Source organism: Macrotis lagotis, chromosome 3 (assembly GCF_037893015.1).
Source record: "Macrotis lagotis isolate mMagLag1 chromosome 3, bilby.v1.9.chrom.fasta, whole genome shotgun sequence".
Lineage (NCBI taxonomy): Eukaryota > Metazoa > Chordata > Mammalia > Peramelemorphia > Peramelidae > Macrotis > Macrotis lagotis.
In genome coordinates this window covers 146,689,384-146,715,108 of record NC_133660.1, presented here as the reverse complement: position 1 = coordinate 146,715,108, position 25,725 = coordinate 146,689,384, and the positions used below count along the sequence as shown (strand labels likewise).

At 34.1% G+C, this 25,725-nt stretch overlaps 1 protein-coding gene across 1 annotated transcript; it reads right to left on the bottom strand.

Moving 5' to 3' along the window:
• Positions 1–8,422: 8,422 nt before the first annotated feature.
• On the bottom strand, positions 8,423–21,948 carry GNRHR (gonadotropin releasing hormone receptor). The gene is made up of 3 exons (XM_074227449.1): positions 21,427–21,948; positions 11,231–11,450; positions 8,423–8,667 (listed from the first exon to the last, which is right to left on the bottom strand). The coding sequence occupies exons 1-3, from the start codon at positions 21,946–21,948 to the stop codon at positions 8,423–8,425; spliced, it is 987 nt and encodes a 328-aa protein (XP_074083550.1).
• Positions 21,949–25,725: the final 3,777 nt, after the last annotated feature.

Sequence of the window (25,725 nt, the reverse complement as noted above, 5' to 3'; positions counted from 1 at the left end):
GGCAGGGAAGGGGGAGGGGCCTGAGGGGTCACGGGGGTGGGGACGAGGGCGGGCTCGCCGGGGATTGCATCTATTTCCGGCTCCCGGCGCGCTCGACTTCCGGTGTGCGTGGGGGCGAGGGGCGGTGCCTTCTCTGTGTGGGGAGGTGGCGAGGGTACCCCGGGATCGAAACCCTCCAGACTCCTTTTTTTTATATTTATATTTTATATATTTTCATTTATATTTATATATTATATATTTATATTTTATACATTTTATTTATATATTATATATTTATATTTTCTATATTTTTATTTATATATTATATATTTATATTTTTATATCTTCCTTTAAATATCCTTCTTTTTCTGTTCCTCAAACCTGACAAATCCGGATCAAATAAAATCAGCAAGCATTTATTAAACTCTTACCACATCCCAAGCCTGCTGCTAAGTCCTGGGATACAATGACGGGCAAAAGGCCATCGGGGAGGGGGGATTTCTACGTGCCGTTGAGTTATATATATATATAGGATAACCTGGAACTAGTCAAGAAAAAAAGGCGCTAGAAAGGTCAAGAAAGACACCCTGAAAAAGATGTGTTTTTTTTTTTTAAACTGGGACTTGAAGAAAGCAGCCTAGGGAGCACCCAATGAAAATGCTCAGTACTGTCTGCTGCTGATCCACCCCTTAAATTCTGAAGAATTGCTTAGAGGCACCAGTCAGCCAACCGGAGCCCGGCCAAATGTGAGGTCTAGTCTAGTTCATTATGGCTGAGCTTCTGCAAGTTGTGAGCACTGTGAGATCATCGGTGGCTTGAGAGTCAGACAACCCCTCTGTGACAAGCTGAAGATGTTGCTCAGGCAACAGGTCCATTTATGACCACTGATGTGTAACATTCTGGGATTAACAATTTAAATCATATTAGTAACTGTGCCTGGACTATGCTAGAATACAGTACATACATACATACATACATATATATGTACGGCTGTCTATCTCTATCTCTGTCTCTAATCTATATATCATCTATATCTCTATATATATCTATCATCTATCTCTATATATATCATCTTTATCATCTCTTGATCTCTATCTCTATATCATCTATATCATCTCTATCTCTATATCTCTATATCTATATCTATATATCATCTAGCTAGAATACAGTACATACATACAGACATACATATATATGTATAGCTGTCTATCTCTATCTCTGTCTCTATCTAATCTATATATCATCTATATCTCTATATATATCTACATCTCTCTATCTCTATCTTTATCATCTCTTGATCTCTATATCATCTCTATCTCTATCTCTATCTCTATATCTCTATATCATTTATATCATCTGTCTAATCTATATATCTATATATATCTATCATCTCTCTATAAATTTTTACCTCATCCAAATATGTATTTGTCTTTAGAAACTCTTATACAAATATTAAGTGATTCTGATTCTCTAAAGCAACTACTAGAGAAAAATGAAAGAGCTTTTAATGAACACTGAGCCCAGACCACATAGTTGCTGGTTAACTACTTGAGGCCTCTCACCTTGTAACTATTGAAACTAATCATCATTGATATGATTTCTTGTTTTCCTCTCCTATGGCCACTAGATATTCTAATGCTATAGCTCTTCCTATATTTTTGTTATCATTAATATAATTTTCTTGTTTATATGTAATTGCTGCATGTATTTAAGGATAAGAAGAATTTTTCATAATGTTTCTCCATTGGGGGAACTGCATATGCCCTTTCCAGTATCAAGATCAAATGAAGGGTTAATAGTCATTCTGATCCTGGGCAAGGCCATATGCTGGTTCCCCCTACTCATTGTACCCCCTCACCTTTGCATGAACTTGGATATTTTTGCATGTACTTGATACTCCCTTTAGGAACTGGCCATTCCTGGAGGTTGAATCTTGGGAGGGTTGGCTACCCACCCAGAGGTTCAACATTTAATTAATTTCATAACCTTGGCCACAAATCTTCCCGGGTCATGCACGTACTCTTCACATGTCCTGGTTAAGAGCCCCCCCCCAAAAGCTTATACAAGCATATTGGCAATGTGCTGCTTTTGTCTGGGACCCCTTAAAAGTCCCTAACATTGGCCAGCCCCTCGGAGTTTTGCCCATGGAAAGGACGCTTTGCCTGGGACATTTTCCCAATCGTGACTCTGAAAAGTTGTGTGTGATTTGGAACTCCCCAGCTGCTGTTGATGCAGATATTGGTGCTCTCCCAATTGATGATATTTTCTTTTAATATCTATCTTTATGTAGGCTTTGCTCTTCTTTTTATTATATTGGGACTTATTGGTTACTTTTGCTGTAAAACTGATTTATTTCTACCTGTTTTGTAATCACTTTATCAAATATACTTTTTGTTTGTTTTGTTTTGTTGGTGTGAATGTGTCATTTTGTAGGAGCGAATAGAAACCCAAACTTCTTAATCAAACATGGTGTCACCTGATGTCATGGTCTTCTTTGACAGGGAAGAACAAACATCATCACCTTCTTAATAGATGACCAGGAATTAATGTCCTGTCTCTCTATTACATGACTGATAATATTTGGAATTAATGGTACAAATGGCTTATAACTCTGGCTTACAGCTCTGACATGATGATATTGTTGACTGATATGTAAAAGACCACCATCTTACACTTGTTCAATAGTTTTTAGTTTATAAAACACTTTTATATGTGGTTTCTTATGTGATCTCTGTTGCTACTTTTGAGATAAGCAGGGAAAATATTGTAATCCCTATTTTATGGATGAGAAAATTAAGGTCCTGTAAGACCTCAGACAGAATTCCATATGCCAAAAGTCACCTTAGATCATCCCTGCTAGCGTTATGCCAACTTAAGTAATGCAACCCTCTGGCTGCACACATAGACCACTGGAACCTACAAAAGGATCTTGCTCTGTAGGACACACTAAAAGATTGACCCAATGACCGCCATCCCTGATTTAGCACAGGTCACATTTCACACTCTGTCAGAGAAGGAGTAACCCACCCATGTTCCCAGGGTTTTACATGTGATGAAATCCCCAAAACCCTCTGGTACATATTTACTATTTTATGACTGATGAAATCACTTAATCTCTCTGAGCTTCAATTTCTTCCCATATGAAATAAGGATAATAATAAACTATCTAACAGGATTGTTGTGAGGATCAAGTATGATAACTTATGTAACACTCTTTATAAAACTTAAAGTGCTATATAAATCTTTCCATTATTATTGTTTTTATTATTGCTATTATCATAAGTCATTAAAGTCACAGTTTCTAAGAACCCACAGTATGTTGAGATGCCTTGTCCAGATGGGGATTACTAGCAAGGTGGGTAGTTTCTATCTATTGGCTTTTAAGATCAGACATCTTCAAGTTGAACTTTTTAATATAGATATAATTACCTTAATGACAGTCTCACTTAACCACATGTAACCACCTGTGTCAGTTCATTAACGATACTCTGAGAGTATCTGACTGAGATGTCAGTCTAGTGGTATGTCTATATTAGCGACTGTTTTTCCATCAAAAGATATTCATCACTAATAATGCTGGTATATTATTTTAGCTGCCCTCCATTATGTTTATCTCTTCAGGTGAGAGGGTAGGAATTTTCTAATCTGATGTAAGAGTAAAAGCAAGTACTTTCATGAGATTGATTTCACACTTCATCTTCATCTTTCCCTTCCAAATTTTTGTACTGGCTGTCCCAACATGCCTGAAATGCTTTTCCTCTTCACTTCCACCTATTTGTTTTACTGGTTTCTTTTAAGATTCAGTTCAAGTCCATCCTTTTGCAGAGGGTTTTCTTTTCTGGTTACCTCTGCTGCTATGCCTCTTTAGATTACTTTCTGTATTTATCTTATATGTATATGCTTTCTTCCCCAATAGAATGTATACTCCTTGAGGCCAGAGATTGTAGTTACCTTTCTTTATATCTCTATCCCTTAGCAAACTGTAAGCATATGATAAGAATTTAATGAGTATTTATTGACTGCTTTATTGTCTTGTAACTATGTTTGTCCAGATAGATATGTCTCTTGTACATAAATTACTGAAAAGTTATTTCACTATATCAGGACAGGATGCCAACTGTTTGACTTTTTATTCTTCAGGTGCTACTAATTTCCTTTTGCCCTCATAATCATTAGTGTTTGGCACATAGTGGTACTTAATAAATGTTTACTGATTGATATTTATTTTTGTTTATATTTCATTTACATACATATATTATCTATATATCCCCTGACAAAATATAAACTCTTTAAGGCAAGAACTTTCCTTTGTATCTTTTTTATAACTAGTGCTTAACATGATTAATAAATAATTGTTGATTTATCAATTCCCATAGAAATGTCAGAATTCAAAGGATGTTTTATTTCTTGTGGGGTTCAGTGTTGCAAGTCTTCAATCGAGCTGGTACCTTAGTTTTAAATAGATAGAAATTCCTACCCTTGTATCATATGCTTTAGGGGAAGCAAGGACCAAATATTTCCAAGAAATCAATGATGAATCAGTTAAAGTATTTATTAGCATTTACAGTGATTAGACTGATGTTACACAGACTCCACTGGATGAAGACCCTGATAACAAGACAGAAATATTTAAATTGAAAGAAATATTTGCCACTATTAATATTAAATATTTTCTTCTTTGAAACCAAAGTCTCAGTTTTAGTCTCAGTTTCATGCCAAGTATTTTGATATTTCCCTTATGTAATGATCTGATGATCAGAATGAGTAAAAATTAATAGTGTTCTTTAGAATTAAGATAGGTTTTCCCTTGAATTTGAAGTAAAAAGTAAGTCTTACTCTTTCCACAGGAAAGTGTACATATACCTGCCAGCCAGTTAACTGTTTGAAATTAGACCAAAAGGAAAAATTCTAAGAAATGTCAAGTTAATGAACTTAATCTTCTGCAAAATGTAGTTATTATGCTAAAAATACAAGGATAAAAACCAGCACAGTGCCTTTTCTTAAGGAGTTTATAAACTAATAATGTTTCCTTAAGTTTTAAAAACAATTACTATCTTTGATGTAAATAATGTAAAAACAAATTTGAGTGTAAATATATATATATATATGAGAAATTAGTACTTTACCCTCATATAATCAATATAAAATAAAAATTTAGGAAATAGGTGTTTAATGGAAATTCACAAACAGTTTTAAAAACTATCCTTCTCTGTTATGTTTTCATGATGTGGAAATGAGCTTGGATTTTTAAAGACTATTAGAAAAACATGCTCTGGAAGGTTCAACAGAGTTTGTGAAGTCTTCAAATATTTCAATGACTCTATAATTTCTTTCACCTATGATATCCCCTTTTCTTAGGTCCAATATAATTTAATGTAATTTTGTTAGCTCACATTTTGTAACCATCAATTCACATGATATATCCCTTTATTGCCATCTCATCAAAAATGACTCTTTTAAACATTGGATTGCAATGAGAATCATGAAGTTGAATCATTTTGGCAGTCAATATGAAGGAAGTCAGTATAATTAATTGTGATCTTATATAGTGTATTCCCCAATGGCATCTTCATTTTCAGTTATGACAATGTGTAAGTACAATAATTAAAGGAAATATTAATCAATGACAAATATAGAATATACCATGTTGTGTTTAACTTTTGACTAAAATACTTAATTTACATTTTTTTGAAACGAACTCTAATTTTTCTTCAAATACCACAAGTTCATACATAACATTGTGCTAATCAGGGATACTATAAGTTTCTATACAGCCTTGAACTTAAAAAATTATTTCTTAAAAATAAGAAACATTTCTGAGTTAACAAAGAGAAATTAAACAAATTAAAATATTCCAACTTTAAAATTAACATTGTCATTATAACTTACAGAATATGACGCTCTATGACAAAGGTAAGTTTTGAATGCAGCATGTATTTCTATTAATACAAAGAACCATCTCCATGGAGATTGTAATAAATAGCCCTTTTAAAATGTATGTAAAAAGTAACTGATAATATGCTTATTTTGAGTATATGATATATGAATTAAAAGCAAATATTATATGCATGTCAAACATATTTGAGATAGCGATTTTTTCATTTTTCAGAAGCAAAAATTTGATCATTGCTTTTTTAGGATTTAGGAAAGATAAGCTATACTTTCATAAGCTCAGACAATCTGATTAGATATTCCTCCCCTACAATAGAGTGAAGACCCAGACATAATTGGTCTCACTCCATATATTGTTAGGATCACTTTTTTTTAGTGCTTTAAGGCATATTCAACAAAAATTATTTAGGGTAGATTTTTCAAAGGACGAATAGTGATAATCAGAGGAAATTAAGAGAGAAAACATATAGTGTTGAGTAAATATATTCAAAAAGCTATTGTTGAGAATTTTGAGAAACTCAGATTTTCAGTTCTGATCCAATTTAACCATAGTTATTTAGATCTAGACATTATTTTGGTTATTTGGAGGTATCAGAACAATTAGATTTGTTAAGAGATATATATGAAGGAGTAGGTAGGAATACTTTATTTCACTGATGACAGAAAAAGAACATGGCAGAGGATTAAATGACATTGCAAAGGGGTAGAGTTTAGAGGAATCCTGAATGATTTATCAGACCTGATCAGTTAGTAAATTACTTCCCATAACATCATATGCTTTGGGAATATTTGCATTCTTTTTTTTATAAGGTAATGGGTTTAAATGACTTGCCCAAAGTCACACAAATGGGTAATTATTAAGTGTCTAAGGTCACATTTGAACACAGGTCTTCCTGACTCCTGGCCAGTGCTCTATCCACTGTACTACCTAGATGCCCCTGAATATTTACATTCTTGTTAAATTAATACACTTATTGTTCTGATTAATATCCCAAATAAGTTTGAAGGTTTTTTAAATAGTTTAAAAATATTCATTAAAATAAGATCTGTCTTTGATGTTTTTTAGTCTTTTGTAGTGCATTCTTATACCGCTTAAATAGGCTCAGTCATCCTCTTTCCAATTATTTTTTTCTACTGTGGATAACTTGTTCCCTTGTTTACATGATCTTGAATAAAAGAAGAGTTAGTATAAATACATATATAGTGTAATAAACAAGGCAATACTCAACAGATTATTAAGAACTTTTCTTCTTTATAATTCTAATGTCTACTTTAACTATTACAGACTGCACAGAGTATATTTTTTTCTTTCCTTGAAAATTAGTTTTGGACTATCAAACCATTTTTTTTTGCCTTATAGTTATTTCTTCCAACATATATTTTAGAAATGACCTGTAAATTATTAGCCATTGTGTCTTTCTTAGTTTTATGAAGATGGTGAACTTAAAAGAGTAATATTGGAAGGATATGGTATAAGCACAAAAATAGTGTCATCTGGTTGACACACTTGAATTCTTTTTATTGTTGCTGATAGGTCTCAGAGATTATATGATTCAAGGAAGATTTTATATTTACTTATGGTTAGTTCACAATCCTATGACATGTCATTGATGGAAATTAAGAGCATAGCTTTGATATGTTGGGAAAGTGTGGCTATAAAGCAGCTTATTTTGTCCAAAGAAGTTTCTTGCAGTCAAAGGAAAAAAAAGACTATGATATCTAATGTCATCATATCGTATCTGATTAGTTGGATTTAGGGCACTCTAAAATTAGGGCTAGGGTTTGGATATGAATGGATCCTATTGACTCTGGCAAAACAGTCATCTTTCAGAAAAGAATGTCATCTATAAAAGGGTACTGTCTCAATGTAACTGGAGTAATGAAATACTTTATGGAGGATCATGTGGGATAATATTTGTAAAAAGTTCTTAGCACAATTCCTAGCATATAGGAGATGATATATAAGTGCTTATTTTCTTCTCTTCCCTTCCCTCTTCTAACAGATCAGGATTTGTGGTCCTGTGACACTCTACTACTGCCATTTATTTCTGCTGAACAGTGGAAATAGTTGTTCCTTTTTTTAAAATGGCAGTATTAAATATGGAACTGAAATTTAGAAACATGACTATCTTGTGGAAAGAGCATTTCACTTGTATTGTGATATTGCTGCTAAATTTAAAAAAAAGATAAATCATTGGAACAAGCTAAAAAACTGCACTAATTGTTTATAACTCAAAATTCCACTTTCCTTAAAACGTGAAATCAAGTTTTAGACTGTTTTCATGGCAGAAAACCTCCTAAAACTTTATTGAACTTCCCTCTTCTGGCAACTGTAAACCTTTCTGAATAATGAAAATTAAGTTAGGATATATAGAACTGAGAGTTGCTCTTAACTGGGACTCTGACAAAGAACCTTTTGGAAGGGAAAGGAAGGGATAAATGGTTTATGAAGGCTGCTGTGTTAGTATGTGTAGTTATATTCCTAAATTTTTAAATTATTATTTATCATGGCTAATTACTTCTCTCATTTTTCTTATGTAGATAGACAAAATTATAGAGAGAAATACCCATATATAAGTGGATCAAAACAGGGGTTTAATAAACCAAAGAGAAGGAAGAAGTGACTTACTGGATCAGATACCCTGTTTAGCATTTCTGGATCAAACCAATACCAGATTCCCAGAACATAATAGGGAGCCCAGCAGACAGTAAATAAAGTGGCAAAAGCTACAGTCATCTTTAATGTCCTTAAACGTGCTCTTGGGATATTGTTCTTTGATCGATTCAGTTGCAGTTCTATTAAAAAAGAAAAAAAAAACCACATACTTCATTTCCATTAATACTGGGAAACTCAGCAAGAAGCAGAATACAATCTAAAACAACACAAATGAATTCCAAACACTGTGCCTCCCCTCCCCCAATCCAAAAACCTCTCCTAGTAGCCATCAAGCTACTTTAAATAATAACAATAATACTCTTTTTTTGGAAAAGTATTTTTTATCTCAGTTTTCCTAAAGTTTGATAAAATGTGGAAAAGATTAAATTTCACAGTACTTTTAAAATTTGTGATATTTTTGTATTTGACCATAATTATTGGTCTCTTTACACTGAACTCTTTTCTTTTATCAGTAACATGTCTTTTAAAGTCAACTCTTTGACCTATTTCAACAGGCTGCCTTCCTTAAGTTTAGGACTTAATTTTTAAGGAATCTAACTATAGCTTAGAAATGCTCTTGAATTTAAGTGATAGAGGACACATTTACATTTGAGACATGAATCTAATTTTATGATTTTACTTTATTTAAAAATTTTTATTCTTTTTGCAAAGCAATGGGGTTAAATGACTTGCCCAAGGTCACACAGCTAGGTAATTATTAAGTGTCTGAGGTCACATTTGAACTCAGTTCCTCCTGATTCCAAGACCTTTACTCTATCCACTTTGCCACATAGCTGCCTTAATTTTATGATTTTAAAACAACTAGCCTGAAAAATCACATAGGTTTATTCTCTCAAAAAATAAATGATTCCTGAAATCAAGAAAACATTTTTTTTCAAAATTTCTTAGTTACCTATACTTGGTGAAAAGAAGCCATAGACATAGAAGAATACATTCTTTTAATTAGTCAGAATTTTACTTCTGTAATATTGATTTCTGAGTAGGACTTTTGTTGGATATTAATTTACTATGCTTATGTATAATTGAAATGCAAGTAATAAAAATATGAAGAAATTAGCTTCTTCATTTGACTCTTCTCCTATTTGAAAGACATTTGAAAATTTTTCTTGTTTCTAATCATTGACAGAGCCTTTGAGGATGTTCTAAGATTTTATGGAATCTAGAAGTCATGGAAAAACCGACATGACATGCTTTTGACTCTTTCTTGAAAAGATAAATGATAGATCTGAGACTTACCTTTTTTATGGACTATAGACAATATTTTCTTACAGAAATAAAAAGATGTGAGAGAGCACAAAGAGGGAAAGAACATCTGGTTCAGCATAGGAATCTAAGGGAATTTAGCATCTATCTTGATAATAATTGTTTAATATCCTATATTTCTCTATTGCCTTCTAACTTTCTGTTCAGTGTTCCATCTCTTCATTTTCAAATTCTGTGTTCAAACAGGAAATTAATCTATCTCTTTATTCATTTCATTCTTTCATTTCTTAGCATCTATTGTACTGAAACTATGAAAGAAAGAACACTATTTGAATGAAGAACATATGAAAATGATGAAAATGATTCTAGCATTGCAGACCAGCATGATGAAAGAGTGGGACGATAGACAAACTTTTAAGAAGGTTTGATTAAAAATATATTTTTTGCACTTTTACTGATCAAATCATATTTACTATTTTATGTGTTTAGGGATTGGGGAGATCTCTCTAAGTCTTTTGTGTCAGCAACTTCAAAATACTGAAGTAAAATACTTTTAAAAAATATTTTCTTTTTTTAAATTTTTTTTTTTTTTAGGTTTTTGCAAGACAGATGGAGTTAAGTAGCTTGCCGTAGGCCACACAGCTAGGTAATCTTTAAGTGTCTGAGGTCATATTTAAATTCAGGTACTTCTGACTCCAGGGCTGGTGCTCTATCCACTGTGGCACCTAGCCACCTCTAAAATATATTTTCTATTGAGAATGATTAGTCCAATCTTGTTAGCATTCCTTTTAACATAATCATCTGTTAAAGTCTAATATTCCTTGTAATACATTCTTTTGTTAAAGTATTACCAAGGATAACTATGTATCATTTATTTCACTATTCAGCAAAATATCCTCTTGGTTCCATATAGAGAGTTTTTCATAGATTAACAAGTATTTTAACATGTTAGCTTTGAGAGGAATAGCCATAATTGTAGGATTTGCAGAGATAATAGATGAATTATATATTCGATAATATTTTTCTGTGATGTCCAACTCTGCGGAACTCAAGTGTTGAGTTGAAGAATTTTGAATGTGAAAACTTAAGCTTTCTTTAAGTAATTCTGTTGTCTCCAAGGCCACAGGAAATATTTTGATTATTTTCAGAAATCTGTCCAATTTGTAAAATTTTCCCCAGGAATTTCACAGTTTAAAAAGGACGCAAATATCTTGATTAGAAGGTAACTTTTAAGTAACTGAGTGATTGGTGATATATCTCAGTAAGAAAGAGACAGTCTCTTTAGTAGGGGAAAAGGGAGTCCTGGAGGAGTAAATAACCATGCTGGAAAAAATATCCTAGAATAACTGCCACACAGAGGTGAGGCAGGATTTGTCCCATCCTGGGACTGGTCAGGATTTCACCGGTCAATTCAACAGTAATCATTCCTGTTCAACAACTGTGTATTCAATATTCATAAAAATTGTAAATAGTACATACCATGGGGATCTTGATGAAGGACCTGTGTCAAGGTGAAGATGATTTTAGCATTGCACACCAGCATGATGAGAAGAGGAATAATGAAGAGGCAGCTAAAGGTCATGAGGTTATAGAAGGCCTCCTGCCACCACTGTGGGAAACTGCAGTGTGTCACACATTGAGAAAAAATTCCTGTCTGTCCAGAGATATCCTCTATATAGATCATCCTGAAAATATATAACTGTAGAAGGGAATTTAAAATAAAAAAGTGATCTGGTGTTCTGAGGGTGTAGTTTCTTCCTGAAAACTTTCTCTGTCTTAGATCACACTTTTAAAATGCACTTGCTAAAATTATCTCCACAGATGATTAACATTTGTTTAAAATGACCCCCTGATGCTACCTTCAAAGAAGTTAAAGGGTAATTGTGAAAGAGTACTTGTCTCGGGAACTTAGCAGTTACTTGCTGAGATTTGGCAGCAGAGACTGGCATAGATAATAATAATCAGGAAGACTAAAAACAAGTTACTCAGGTAAAATTCCTTGTGTTTATGGGGGACAAAGGGAAGTGCCTGCAGAATCTAAAGGTCAAGAGATTATAACCAAGATACTCGATTGTAAGTAACTCATAAAGTACATATAACTAAACCAAAGCTGTAGTGCCACAAAGAGTCCTGGGTCTGGAGCCTCAAAGAACTGAGTTCTACACCTGCCACAAACAATTATTAGCTTTGTGCACATGGCAAAATGATAGCACCTCCCTAGAACTCACTTTTGTCATTTGTAAAATGTGGACCATAGTAGCAGCTACCCTCCAGGGTTGTTAGGATCAAATGAGAAAATATATGTAGAGGGATTTTTAAACTTTAAAGTCATTAACGTTATTTTTAATTTTATTGAAGGAGAGAAGAGTGGGATAAGTATTACATAGGAGCCAGGATGCACCAGACACTGTTCTAAGTACTTTAAAAGTACAAAAATAAAGTCAATCACTACAACACACCTATAAAGCAGGTGCTGTTATTATTTCCATTATACAATTGAGGAAACTGAGGCAAACAAGTTAAATGATTCACCAGGGGATAACAGAGATAAGTATCTGAGGTTACTGATTCCAGATCCAGCACTTAATCTCCTCTACTATCAGTTTCCTCTTCTAATTAATCAATCAATATTTATTAAACAAATACCATGTGGTATTTGGGCTAAGTGCTGGCAATACAAAAATGGCAAAAGCCAGACTAGGAGTTCACCTTCTAATAGAGGAGCAAGCACACACACACACACATACATGTAATACGTGCACATATATACATACACACACACCCACACCCACACATAAAATTAGCAGAGAGAGAAGGCACTGAAGTTAATAGTGGTTGGAGAAAAATTCCTATAGGAGGTGAGATTTTAGTTGGAACTTTACGGAGGCTAGAGGGAAGCCAGTATTCAGAGCAAAGGAGGTGGAACATTCTAAGCCTAGGAGACAGAAAAAAATGCCCAGAGCCCAGAGATGACATGTTTTATTCATGGATAGCCAGGGGATCAGATTCACTGAATCTAAGAGCATGTGTAAGGAAGTAAGATGTAAGAATATTTGAAAGGTAGGAAGTGGGTAGGTTACAAAGATCTTTGAATATCCAATGGAGCACATTTTTCTTTGTTCCATGAGGCACTGGAAGTTTATTGAGTAGAAAGACAATCACTTTGGTGACTGAATGAAGGATGGATTGGAGTGTGGATAGATTTTGTAGGTAGAGGTAGGCAGACCTATTAGCTAGAAAGAGGAATACATGAGGCAAGATTTGTTAGTGAATTTTTAAAGCCATTATATGGTGGGGCTGGTACTAATTTTAAAATGTGTGGTTACTTTAGCATTTTTTTCTGTTTACATTAAAAACTCCCAATATATTATATTCCTAACATCTAATACAGGTATGGGGAACCTTTTTTTTCCTGCCAAGAGTCATTTGAACTTTTATAACATCTGCTATATTTGACCAAGTATTTAATTAATTCACCCCTAAAAAAGCTCCTAGATTTATTGAATTTCCAGTCCTGCCTATGGTTGCAGGCACCAGACCAAATGACCCACAGGCCAGTCTCTGTCTTTGATCTAATGGATGGAGAGCTGACCTTAGAGTGAGGAGAGATAAAGGTTCAAGTCTGCCTTCTGACATATATTGGCTGTGTGACTCCAGACAAACAAATTAACTTTCAAATTTCAAACTGTTGATTTCAGAGAAGATACCCACTGGCTTTAGTAGAGGGAATTTCTCATGGAAAGGAGTTCCTTATGCCAGTGAAATCACAGAATCAATTTCTACTCTACATTAAACTTTTAATAGTTCTTGACTTTCTTGAGTTTTTTCTTTTTCTTTATTGGTAAATATACTAAGTAAAGGTACATTTGCTTCAACTCCTTTTAAACTAACTTAAAACCAAATTTTAATTAAATGTCAAAGTTTTGTATGATTCTAGAATCAAAGACTTAGAGTTGGAAAGGACCTTAAAGGTCCAACCCCTTTATTTTACAAATGAGAAAACAGATACAGAGAAGGAAGAAGAATACAATTTTTGTTTTTCTACCACTTAAATGTTGATTTGTGACAAAGTAAAAACACAAGCCTTCAGAACTTAAAAAACCCAAAACAAATCAATTACTAATATAACCCACTAGAGGGAGTCGAGTGATCATAATATTAGTGTTAACATCAAGAAAGAAAAATGAATGAATGACAATCCAGTTACCTTTTTTCTTTCTTCTTTTCTCTCCTTCCTTCCTCCCTCTCTCCCTCCCTCCCTTCCTTCTTCCTTCCTTCCTTCTTTCCCTTTCCTTTTTATTTTGTAAATTTCTGTTTATATCTTTTGATTAGAATTGTACATTTTTTTAAAAAAAATGACTATTTACAGTTTCCTTTTTGTTCTGTAAATGTTCTGTTTATATCTTTTGACTAGTAGTAATTTATTGCTGCCCTTGAATATTTGTTGGCACATTATACACTTTATTTTTTAAAATTATTTTACATTAAACACTTTAAGATTTTATCTGATATATTAATTAAAAATATTTTCCTCAAGGTGTTTTTCTTATAATATAATTCCCTATCACTGTTTTTAATGTAGAGATTTTTGCAGATTTTTATGTAATCTAGTCCTATTTTTTTTACTATCTTTGGATGGGAAAGATTGTATAAAACTGTGATAGTTATTGTCAAATACTTAAAGACCATTTTCCATTGCTGGAGGTGTTGCTTCCCATAAAGATAGGGATTGGGACTGAACCTCTGATTTCATTAGTTTAAAAAATTACCTTACTCATAAGGGTTGGAATAGGCTCTCCAACTTAGAGTCTTAGAGAGTTGCTTAGAGCCCTGAAAACTTAAGGGACTTGCCCCCAGAGTCATATAGTCAGTATATATCAGAGGTGGGACTTGATATTATAGTGGCTCCCTAGCTACTATGCCAGATGATTTCTCATTGTTACCCCATAAATTGTTATTTTAGGGATTCAGTGAACTCAACACTCTTTGTGATGTTTTAGAGATTCAGTAGACTTTTTTTTTAGTTTTTTTGCAAGGCAAATGGGGTTAAGTGGCTTGCCCAAGGCCACACAGCTAGGTAATTATTAAGTGTCTGAGAATGGATTTGAATCCAGGTACTCCTGACTCCAGGGCTGGTGCTTTATCCACCGCCACCTAGCCACCCCTTCAGTAGACTTTCAACACTTTCTCCTTATTCTTTTTCTTAATTTTTTTCACATGGAAATTTTCCACCTCTGTGTTTCCTTACTCCCATTCTTCTTCAACTACTTTTTTTTTTGAGGGGACAGGAGAATAGAAGAAAGAAAATGGTGGTGAGAAAAAGAAGCAGATGATCCATTGGTTAGAATGGTATATTCACATAGCTGCAATGATTCTGATCCTCTCTCTCAAGGTCCTTTCTCTACTTTTCTCCACCCTGCTCCTGGAAGAGAATGTTTCATTAGCTTGATCAGCTCCATCTTGTTTCTGTTCAATTCCAAGTAATTAATCAGTACCTATGATGTACTAGGTGCTCTGCTTTCAAGGAGTATATCTAACTGAGGGGGGGTCATATATATTAATATATATTTGTTTATAACATATATATGTGTGTTATAAAAAGTTCATTTGAGGAAGGAGAGAGAACACTTACAAAGAAGAAGATCAAGTCTGCACTGAGCCTTGAAAAAACTAAGGAATCTGAGAGAATGAGGTGAGGAGATATAGGGAAGCCTGGGCAAAAACTCTGAGGCAGGATCTGAAAATTGAGCTTAGAAAATAACAGACCAATTTGAATCATAGAGTCAGAGATTTAGAGTTGGAAGGAATTTTTGGTACTTTATTTTTAATTTCTTTCCTCCTCCCCCATTGCCACCTCTGTGTGTGTGTGTGTGTGTGTGTGTGTGTGTGTGTGTGTGTGATCCCTCAAGTTCACAGGATCATAGTTTCGTAGTCTGAAAAGGCTCCAGTACTTGGCTAGTCCAACTCCTTCATTTTACAGACGAGAAATATGAGGCTGAGAGAAGTTGTGATGTGTTTAAGATCACATTAGGGGTATTTAGGAGGAATGCAATTTAAACCTTGGCCTTTTGACTTCAAATTCAGTATTCTTTTGTCAGTATTTCTATAGTTTTTGTTAAGGGAAGCTAGGGAGCTAGTCTAGCTTGTGACTTCCCTGGAAGTAATGCCTTATTTCTTTTTAAATTTCACTTAATTTTTTTTCATATTTCTACTTCCTTTATTCCCTAGGCTCATTACTATCAGTGCTAGTCTCCTCCTACTAGCTTTCTTCCATGACTTAGAAATCTGTATTTTATCTTTACTACTTAGAAAAAAGTAGCTGTACCTATGCATTTTCCTTCAGAATCACAATATGTCAGAGATCTGACCACAAATTTCATCTACAAATCCCCCCCCCAAAAGATTAAAAGATTATTCACACCCAGCTTGAAAACTTCCCAAAAGGGGAAGTTTGTTCCCTGTTTAACCTATTCTTCTTTTGGTGAATTTTAATCATGTATGAAGTTTCCTTATATCTAGCCCAAATATGCTTCTTTGCAACTTCCATCCATTATGTCTACTTAGGGGACCAAACAGAATAAGTAAGATGCATCTTCCACAAGATAACCTTTCAGATATTTGAAACCAGATACCATGTAACTCCATTTACCCCATCGGTTGTATTTCCATAATATTTCTTTTTAATCTAACAATCGAACAAATATTTATTTGGTGTCTATGTAAAGCACTGGGTTATTTTTCTGGAGAAGTACAAAGACCAAAAAGACAACAATGACTTCAAGGAGATCATATTCTACTGGGGGTGGGAGAGGTAGGTGGTGGGGATTTGTTTCACTATATGAACAATAAACAGAGTACAGAGAAAATTGAAGAGTTAGAGAATCCTAAAGTGGGGTGGATAGAGGCAAGGGGAAGTATGAGCTTTTTTGAAGAACAGTCACATAAAATAAGACTGAAATAGTAGGTGGGAATGGGAACCTATTTTAGAGGATCTTAAATGTCAGGATAAGTAGTTTATGTTTGTAGATGCTGAGGTGCCACCAAATTAAAAAATGTTGATGCTTTTTGTTTTCTTGCACCTTTGTCATCCAATAATACCTCTTCCATGCAGAGAACCTTCTCTTGTCATAAAAAAACTAAAAAAACAGTCAAGCAAAACTTGAAAGCCATCGTATTTGGAGTTGGAACATTTTATACTGATAGTCTCCCTTAAAAGAGGAGAGAAGTGTGTTTTATTACTTGGTCTGAATTCACTTCCTTTTAGTGCTATTTTCACTTGCATTGTTATTATTTATTGTATATATTATGTGTATTTTGTGTTGTATTATGTATGTAGTATATGTGTATTATGTATTATATATATTATGTGTGTGAATATAATCAACATTTCTTTTTTTTTATGTTTTTGCAAGGCAAATGGGGTTAAGTGGCTTGCCCAAGGTCAAACAGCTAGGTAATAAGTGTCTGAGACCGGAGTTGAACCCAGGTACTCCTGACTCCAAGGCCGGTACTTTATCCACTATGCCACCTAGCCTCCCCATATAATCAACATTTCTAATGGTGAAATGATATTCCATTGATTTCATATACCCCTCTTCTGGGTTGGTTTTTGTTTGTTTGTTTGTTTTTTGAGGAGGTTGATATGGTCAGAGCTTTGTAGAGAATATATTGGGGATTACAGGAGAGAAACTGGGAGCAGGGAGACTATTCAGGAAGTTTTTTTTTATAGATAAGAGGTGAAGATCTGAATTAGAGAAGTAATTAGGAATAGAGAGATACAGATGTTCTTTCAATTGATCCTGTGTGACATGTTTTACTGTCCTCTAAGTGCCACCCTTATGGCCTTGTTAGCTCCATTAAAACATATTTTCACATATCTTTAGCTCAAATACTATTGAATGACTCAAAAGTTTGCCTGCTGGCCTCTGCTAGCCTTGATATATAAAGCTGTCACTAAGTAATGCTTCCTATAAACATAGATAAGCCAATTTATGAAAAATTTTCAAAAATATCTTTTTCTGTGTACCTCTTATGGTTTTAAAATGACTAAATTTAAAAGATTTAATGTTGAGTTAGATATGCATAGACATACCTCATTCAGGAAGTTTTCCAATCCTTTATCATGTAGTTACATCCTAACAACAGATTATTTTAAATCACCTCTTCACCTAAGATCAACTGACTAATTTTTAAAAAGCATCAATCATGGGAATTATATTCCCAAGAACCTAGTTGTTATCTTAAGTCCTAGTAAGTATAAATTTCAATGTGAGTGGAATAAATACACCTTGGTTAGTAAGTATACTGTACTTAGTTGACCAAATTTCCTTGTCATTGATTAAGAAGATTTTTCATAAAATATACAACTTTTTAAATAGTTCACTGTTTTTTTCTTTCTCAGCTATTCCTTCTCATTTTTAACTTTTCTAGTCTTTCTTTGCCTCAGTTTCCTTCTGAAACCATCAAACAATTTAAAGTCACCACCAATATAGAGATTAGGTTGTTTGGGTATAGGAAGATACAAAAGTGAAAGATAGAGGTCAATTAATTCTAGTTTAGTGAAAGGTGCAGTTCAGTGAAAAGTGAGGTGGTGCTATAGATAGAATGTTGGGTCTGGAGTGAGGAAGATGACTCTTCCTGATTCAAATTTGACCTCAGACACTTATTTGTGTAACCTGGGCAAGCTACTTAACCCTTGTTTGCCTCATTTCTTCATGTATAAAATGAACTGGAGAAGAAATGGCAAACCACTCCAGTAGCACTGCCAAGAAAACCCCAAATGGGCTCACAGAGTTAGACATGACTGAAATCAACAGAACAAAAATAGTTTAGTGAAACCAAGGCAAAAACTAAATGTAGATCTCTTAATTCCTAGTCAAGTGTTACTACAAATAAACTATATAAGTCACAGACTACAAATACTAATGTTAGAGGAAGAAATAAAAACATTTGGGAATGTGTAATTCTTAGATGGCATAGTTATGGAAAATGGTAAGCCATTAGGTATTTTGGTTATATGTCATAGTCCCCTGTACTGAGTTGCATAACTAAAACTACTATAGTAAAGGGAATCTTATCTTTTAATCAAAGTATTTTTTCTAATGTGATAAAGAATTATTGCTCTTTAAATATTCATATAAAATTCCCAGGGAAAGATTGGTATAATCATTTGCTCTTATATGTTACTAAATTTTTTTAAAAAAGTTTACTTATTACTTTTTGCTATTTAGATTTATGAATATATGGGTGATCCTTTTTACATATCTATCTGATCCTGTGTCTTAGTAGAATTTAAGCTCTTTGAGGAAAGAATTGTTTTCATCTTTGTCCTTGTATCCCTAGTACCTAGCACAATACTTTGTTCATTTATCCAATTATTTCAGTTGTGTCTGACTCATTGTAACACCGCCCCCCCCCCCCCCAGTTTGGAATCTTCTTGGCATAGATACTGGAGTGGTTTGTCATTTCCTTCTTCAACTCACTTTACATATTAGGAAACTGAGGCAAACAGGTTTAAGAAACTTGCCCAAGGTCTCATAACTAGGAAGTGTAAGAGGTTAGATTTGAACAGAGAAAGATGGGTCTTCCAGACTCCAGGCTCAGTGCTCTATCCATTGTGCCACCCAGCTGCCTTATTGTGTACAAAGTAGGTATTTTAAAAAATTCTTACTTATTGACTATATTATTTCTAATTTTTCTAAAGCATAATTTTCATAAAATGACTCCTCTAAATACAAATTTACAATGACTATAGCCTATCACATTAAGTCAAAACTTCTTTCTTCCTCTTTCAAAATTCTCTGTAATTTGGTTGCATTTTATCCAATTTTTTTGCCATTATCTCAAATGAATTCCTTACACTAGGAGCCTCTTCACTCTGCTCTGCTCTCCTTTTTCTAACTTTTCCTAACTTGTGTCTTTTTCTTCTTCCTCAAAATTTTCAAAATTCATTTCTTCTCATCTCTTCCTTGAAAGCCTATCCCCGATTATTTTAGTCTACATTAATCTGTGTATTCTCTGAACTTCTATAAACTAAAAGTCTATTATTAGACCATTAAGTTACATACTCACTTGTCCTCTAATTTTTACATGTGTTAGTCCTCACTCATCAACTGAATTGTAAACTTGAAGTTAAGGACCATATCCTATCTTCCATTATCCCCTTAGCACTTTAGCAGGCTGTTGCACATATAGGATCATAGAATTAGAGCAAACTGGTCTCCAAAAAAATTTCATTTTTTAAAAAAATTTTTTTTCAAAAATTATTTCATTTTGTTTGCATCAAATTCAACTGACTAAGAAATCATGGCATCACATTTACAGAAGCAAAGTCTTTGACTTTTTCATGAACTGGTTTCAAATGGAGACTTTCAAATTTTCCATTGAATAAAATAACTTCATATCCTATTTAGAGAGACCAATTTTACTTAACCTTTCCTGCATAGAGAGACTAATGATGATATCTGTATTTACATTTTACTTTTTCAAGGAAATAAAATGATTTTATTCTTTTTTATTTCATCATTACTTACAATTTACCCTTGAACTATCTTACTCCCAGTGTAAATTTAGAGGCATATTTATTAGATTTGCCAAAGAGGTTGAGTTGAAGAAATAGTAAAGAAACCCTGATTCCTACTTCACTGAGTTATCTAAAGCTCAGACTGCCTCCTTCTTTCTTAAGGACATTTCTTTTCACAACCAAGGAAGTTCAAGATTCTCAGGCTAGCCTCTGATGGGAGTGATAGTGTATGTGGAGTACATGCTGGTTAGCTCATCTTTGGTCCGCACCCTGGGTTCATTATAGTATATTAGGAAGAATATACAAGTTGCCTTTGCTTAGAGATGATTACTATTTGCATTAGATTTTTTCAACTTTCTAGAAGAAATAAAACTATTTGTCTATGATTGCCTCCAATGAAGGTCCTATGCTATAAATCACATTCTTTAGGTCACTTAATTAGTTACATACTCAAATCATAACTTTACTTCTCTGTAGCAAGTAAAACCATTTCCTACTCAAGCCATATATCCTTCTTGCTGTAGAACCTTTGTCTAGTTCAACAAAGCTCAAACTCAGCATCTGGTAAAAATTAAAAATTTCACAAACTTACCTTTTTATTTTTTGTTTTTTAGTTAATCCTGACTTGTGGAAAACTCTAACTCCTCCCAAACCCATCTCCAAATATACAAATATATAGCTTAAGGTATGACATATGATAAATTATAACATCTTTCTCTCTGTGAATCACATACTCCTGGAAACTCACTATATTATAGTAGCCATTCTATCCATGTATCAATATATTTATTCAAGCATCAATGTCTTCCCTCAAATGCTTATTGCATGATCCCGGGCAAATCACCCTCTTTTAGCCTCGGTTTCATTATCTGCAACATAAGATTAAAAACAGGACCAACCTCACAGGGTTATTGTAAGGATCAATGCAATATCATATAAGAAAGCAGTTTGTAAATCTTAAGGTTCTACATAAATGTTAGTTATTATTATCAATTTATTGATTGATAAACTATTTAATTATACTCTGATGATTGGATATTAAGGAGTTTGAGGCTAACCTAAAAGTTGAAAAATTCTTTCCTATCTGTTAGGTAAGAAATCTGGAGTATGTATTCCATTAAGCCCCATTACTCCAACAAAAAGAGATATTTACCTGTGGTCCAGCAAAGACAATACTGAGAAACCAGGCTACAGCAATCATAGAGTGTCCAACTTTTGCATTGCTCTTCACAGCCAAGGGTCTGGTGATGGCTAAGAATCTATCTAGGCTGATCACTACCATCATGAAGGCAGGAGCATACATGGAGAAAAGCTTTAGATAGCTGAGAGCTTTGCATAAGAACTCCCCAGCATACCACTGCACAGTCATATTCCATATTCCATCTAATGGCATAACAATCACAGTTTCCAATAGGTTGGCTAGTGTCAGATGCTTAAGAAGTACTTTCATCCGAGGGAGCTTCTTCACTTCTTCTTTCTTCTGGGTCTGTCTCTGAAGCTTCATTAAAAAGGAGGTATTGAAGGCTGTAGAGACAAGGAAAAGGAAGAAAGTGACCATTACCCGGATTTTTCCAGACAAAGTCAGGGTGGGGAGATCCCTATAGGTTGTCGGGAAGCTACTGTTAATGACTAAGCAGTGAGTATGCCCCTGCTCAGAGTAGGCTCTGTTCGCCATAGCTCTCTGCTGATAGACCTTGGTAAACTTAATGCTTCTGGCACTTCTGATTATGGTGACAGCTCATAAAGTTGGGTTTTATTCTACCTTACCTAAATGGAAATGTCCTTGGCATAGATCTGTGTCAAATTTTGTTCCCTAGATACTTTGGACTTTATGTGAAAGATCAAGGTGAACTTGTTTTGTGAGCATCTAATCTAAGCAGGTACCAAAGCAGATAATGTTGAACACTTTCCGAGGGTCAACTGTAACTGTAGTATTAGAACAGATGGTTTTTGTAATCCTTTTCAAAGACTGATTCATCTCCATTTTTCTTTCCAGAAGAATAGGAGGCACTCAAGCCTCATTTTGACTTTAAGAATTTATTGATTTCATTATATTAGTAATGATAATTGAGGTCTTCAAAAATTGTTGAATTTTACTTGTATAAAAACATATGCAGAATGAAATAAGAATGCTGAAAAATAAGAGTATTTAAAACCTGAGAATTCAATAGAAGTTAATGTTTGATTCTCACATGTATATGCAGGGCACTGACAAACTAATCAAATTCCCTTTCAAAAAATAAATGGAATATGCATAAAATGGGGAGAGATCAATTTCAGTTGTCATTCATCTTAAAGAAAACTACAGTATTTAGTTGACCAGACATTCAGTACAAACTAGTGAAGATAATGGAATTTATAGGGTTTTCAGGATGATTAGCACCTCAGGTATGAGAGCTTGCTTATCCACCTTTAGTATTTACCTCTTTCACATGCTCACATGTGTCTCCAAGATATTGCAGCATATGCAGTGGTTTTATCTTGGCAGATGGGATAACCCAGGTTGAGATAAGTGAAAAGTTTCAAAACTGTTAGTTTTGACCTCCATTAGTGTTACTAGTATAATGAAATCAGTAAATTCTTAAAGTCAAAATGAGACTTCACTGCCTCCTATTCTTCTAGAGAGAAAAATGGAGATGAATCAGTTATGGGAATGTCTACCTCACATATGTGAAGACTTTCTTTGGTGAAATGGGCAGATGAGAACAATTTGTTCCAATGGTCAGGAAAGTGACTGAAACAGGTATTGTGGAGTACATAGAGCTTGGTCAGTCAAAAAGACCATAAGGTCATCCACTACATCCTGAACTATTGCCAGTCATCTTGACTTTTGTGCTATGACTGGACTTTGATGACTCAGGCAGAGAGATTGAGGCTGATGACTTTGTACAGCTCTGCCCCACTTTAATCCAATTCACTCACAAGTCAGGATACCCATTATGCCATTGCCCTCTTAAAAAATGAAGGACAGTCTAAAAGATAAATGTAGTCTGAGGATGCATTAACAGAAGTATAGCAAAGTGAAAATATAAATAAGCTCTATAATTGTGGGTCACATATCCATTCTGGGTGCCATGTTTTAAGATATTAAAAAAAACTATCCCAGAGGAATATTTTTAGGATGCAAGGCGTATGAGAACTGTAGCATTCAAAGAACAATAGAAGAAAGTAGTTGGATTTGTTTAGTCTAGAGAAGAGAAGACTGATAGAGCTAATGATATCTGCCTTTGGATATTTCTATGGGAAAGGAATTATTCTCTGTGGGAAAGGGAAATGGAGTTAAGATTAATAGCTGGAAATTTCATTGAGAATACTTAACATAGGGAGAATATTTTAAGAATTAGTGGTCTCAGAGGCAGCTTGATGGAACAGTAGATAGAACATTGGCTCTAGAGTGAGGAGGACTTGAGTTCAAATTCAGCCTTAGATATTTAATACTTATTTAGCTATGTGACCTTGGGTAAGACACTTAACTCAGTTGCCTTCTGCCTTCCTTATAGAGTGTAGCAACCTCACTGATGAGGGCACACCATACTGGGAGGTCCTGCATTAGTGTCTCCCATGCTGTACAATTAATTCTAAAGTTCTTCAATGAGACTTCAGGGTGTCTTGGTATCCCTTCTTCTGACCTCCTTGTGAGTGCTTTGTCTGTTTGAGTTCTCCATACCTAGTTGTTTTTTGCCTTTTGACAGAGTGAGCTCCCCATTTTTTGAATGGAATCTCTGTGATTTACTATCAAGGTCTGGTAGAGTGGATTCCTGTATAGGGTAGACATTTGTATAATATGATGTCCAAAGTTCCTTTCAACTCAAAAATTCTATATTTCTTTGACTGTCAGTGAGAAATAATTTTGCTTTGGGACCTACTTTGTTTGCCTTACCTTACAATGAAATATAATTTATTTAAGATTCAAATAATATGGAGAGAAGAAGGGCAGAAGTTTGGTGTGGCTGTGGTATAAATAAAGCCCAATCTGAATTAATTAATGGTCTAAATTTTAGAATATGTTTAAAGAAATAGAGTTTATTATCTTCAAGCACAGTATGTAAAATAAACAAATACATATATATGATAAAGTTAATTAAAAGAAATATATTTCATAGTAAGTCTTATGACATGAAATGTGTTAGAAATTTAAAAAAATTACAACATATAATCAGTTATATTCAACCCCAAAGTTCAAAGTATGTCAAAAAAACTTTTAATATTTTTTGAACTATATTGGCTTAAAAAAAACAATTATTTTTTGGAGGTCATAGTTAAGTAACTTGCTCAGGGTCACACAGCTAATACATTTCTGTTGTTGGACTTAAACTCAGGTTTTCCTAACTCCAAGGCAATGGGCTATCTATTGCACTGCTTAGCTATTTTCAGAGTAATTAATTTGAGAACAAATTTCCTTTTTTTTTTCTCTAAAACTGGAAAATCCACCAAGAAAGAAATTTGGTATTTTTCCTCAATAATTTTCTCTTTTGCTTCCATTTAACAAGCATTTATCGAGTATCTGCTATGTACTAGGTCTAGTGCCAAGTGCAGAGCATACAAAGGAAAAAAAAATTCTTCCCCTTAAAGAACTTTTCCTTGTGTGTGTCATCAAAGTCCAGTGTCACTGTGTGTGTGTGTGTGTGTGTGTGAGAGAGAGAGAGAGAGAGAGAGAGAGAGAGAGAGAGAGAGAGAGAATGTTAATGGAGAACCCTCCTCTGTTAAAGGAATTATCTTGTGCTGTGCGATAATTCAGAATTTATCAATAATGCTAACTACTGGACTTGTTCAAATACTTGAATATAAAGCCATTCCTCCTTCAGCCACATCTGCTATAGATTTCAGAAAGAACTAAATTGTCACAATATGTCTCATATTTATTAGCTAGGATGGCATCATAAGGTTTGGATAAGATATACTTCCTATTGATGATTTTTAAAAAAATTTTGATAACATGAATTTATTATGGACTAACTTAGTATTCTTTCCTGACTCACTAGCTATAATGGGCAACTCAGGAATTGGAATGAAAACAATAGAGATTGAGGTGACTCATAGCTACAGTTGGAGGTCATGATGAAGGTAAAGAGTTTGAACGGTTAAATAGTGAAGAGTGAGAGACTTGGGTGATAAGAAAATTGTTTTTAAAGATGAAGAGTTTCAAATTCAAAAGCTTGCATTTGGAGTAGTTCCAAATGATGGTAAGATTCAAGGTGTAGTTGTGTAGGCAGAAAATTAGAGTGGGGATAAAGATGAAATTAATTGAAATTTAGGGAATTGAGGAAGTTTGGGGACAAGGTGTTATGTGGTCAGTGTGGATATTGAAATTATCATGACAGGGAGAAAGGGTGGTCAAGAAAATTAAGATGCAAGTATTCAAATCATCAAGGAATGTATAATTCTTTGTGGAGGTTGGATGAAAACAGTGATAACAGTGTGGAAAGGGTGATTATAGGCAGGGGAGATGTAT

Excerpts from the sequence above, each read along its gene's own strand:
- GNRHR (XM_074227449.1), bottom strand. The coding sequence starts at position 21,948 with ATGGCGAACAGAGCCTACTCTGAGCAGGGGCATACTCACTGCTTAGTC. Across the intron at positions 11,451-21,426 it reads TTGTCTTTGCTGGACCACAG|TTATATATTTTCAGGATGAT; the intron begins GTAAATATCTCT and ends TCCCTTCTACAG. Across the intron at positions 8,668-11,230 it reads CCTTCATCAAGATCCCCATG|AACTGCAACTGAATCGATCA; the intron begins GTATGTACTATT and ends CTTTTTTAATAG.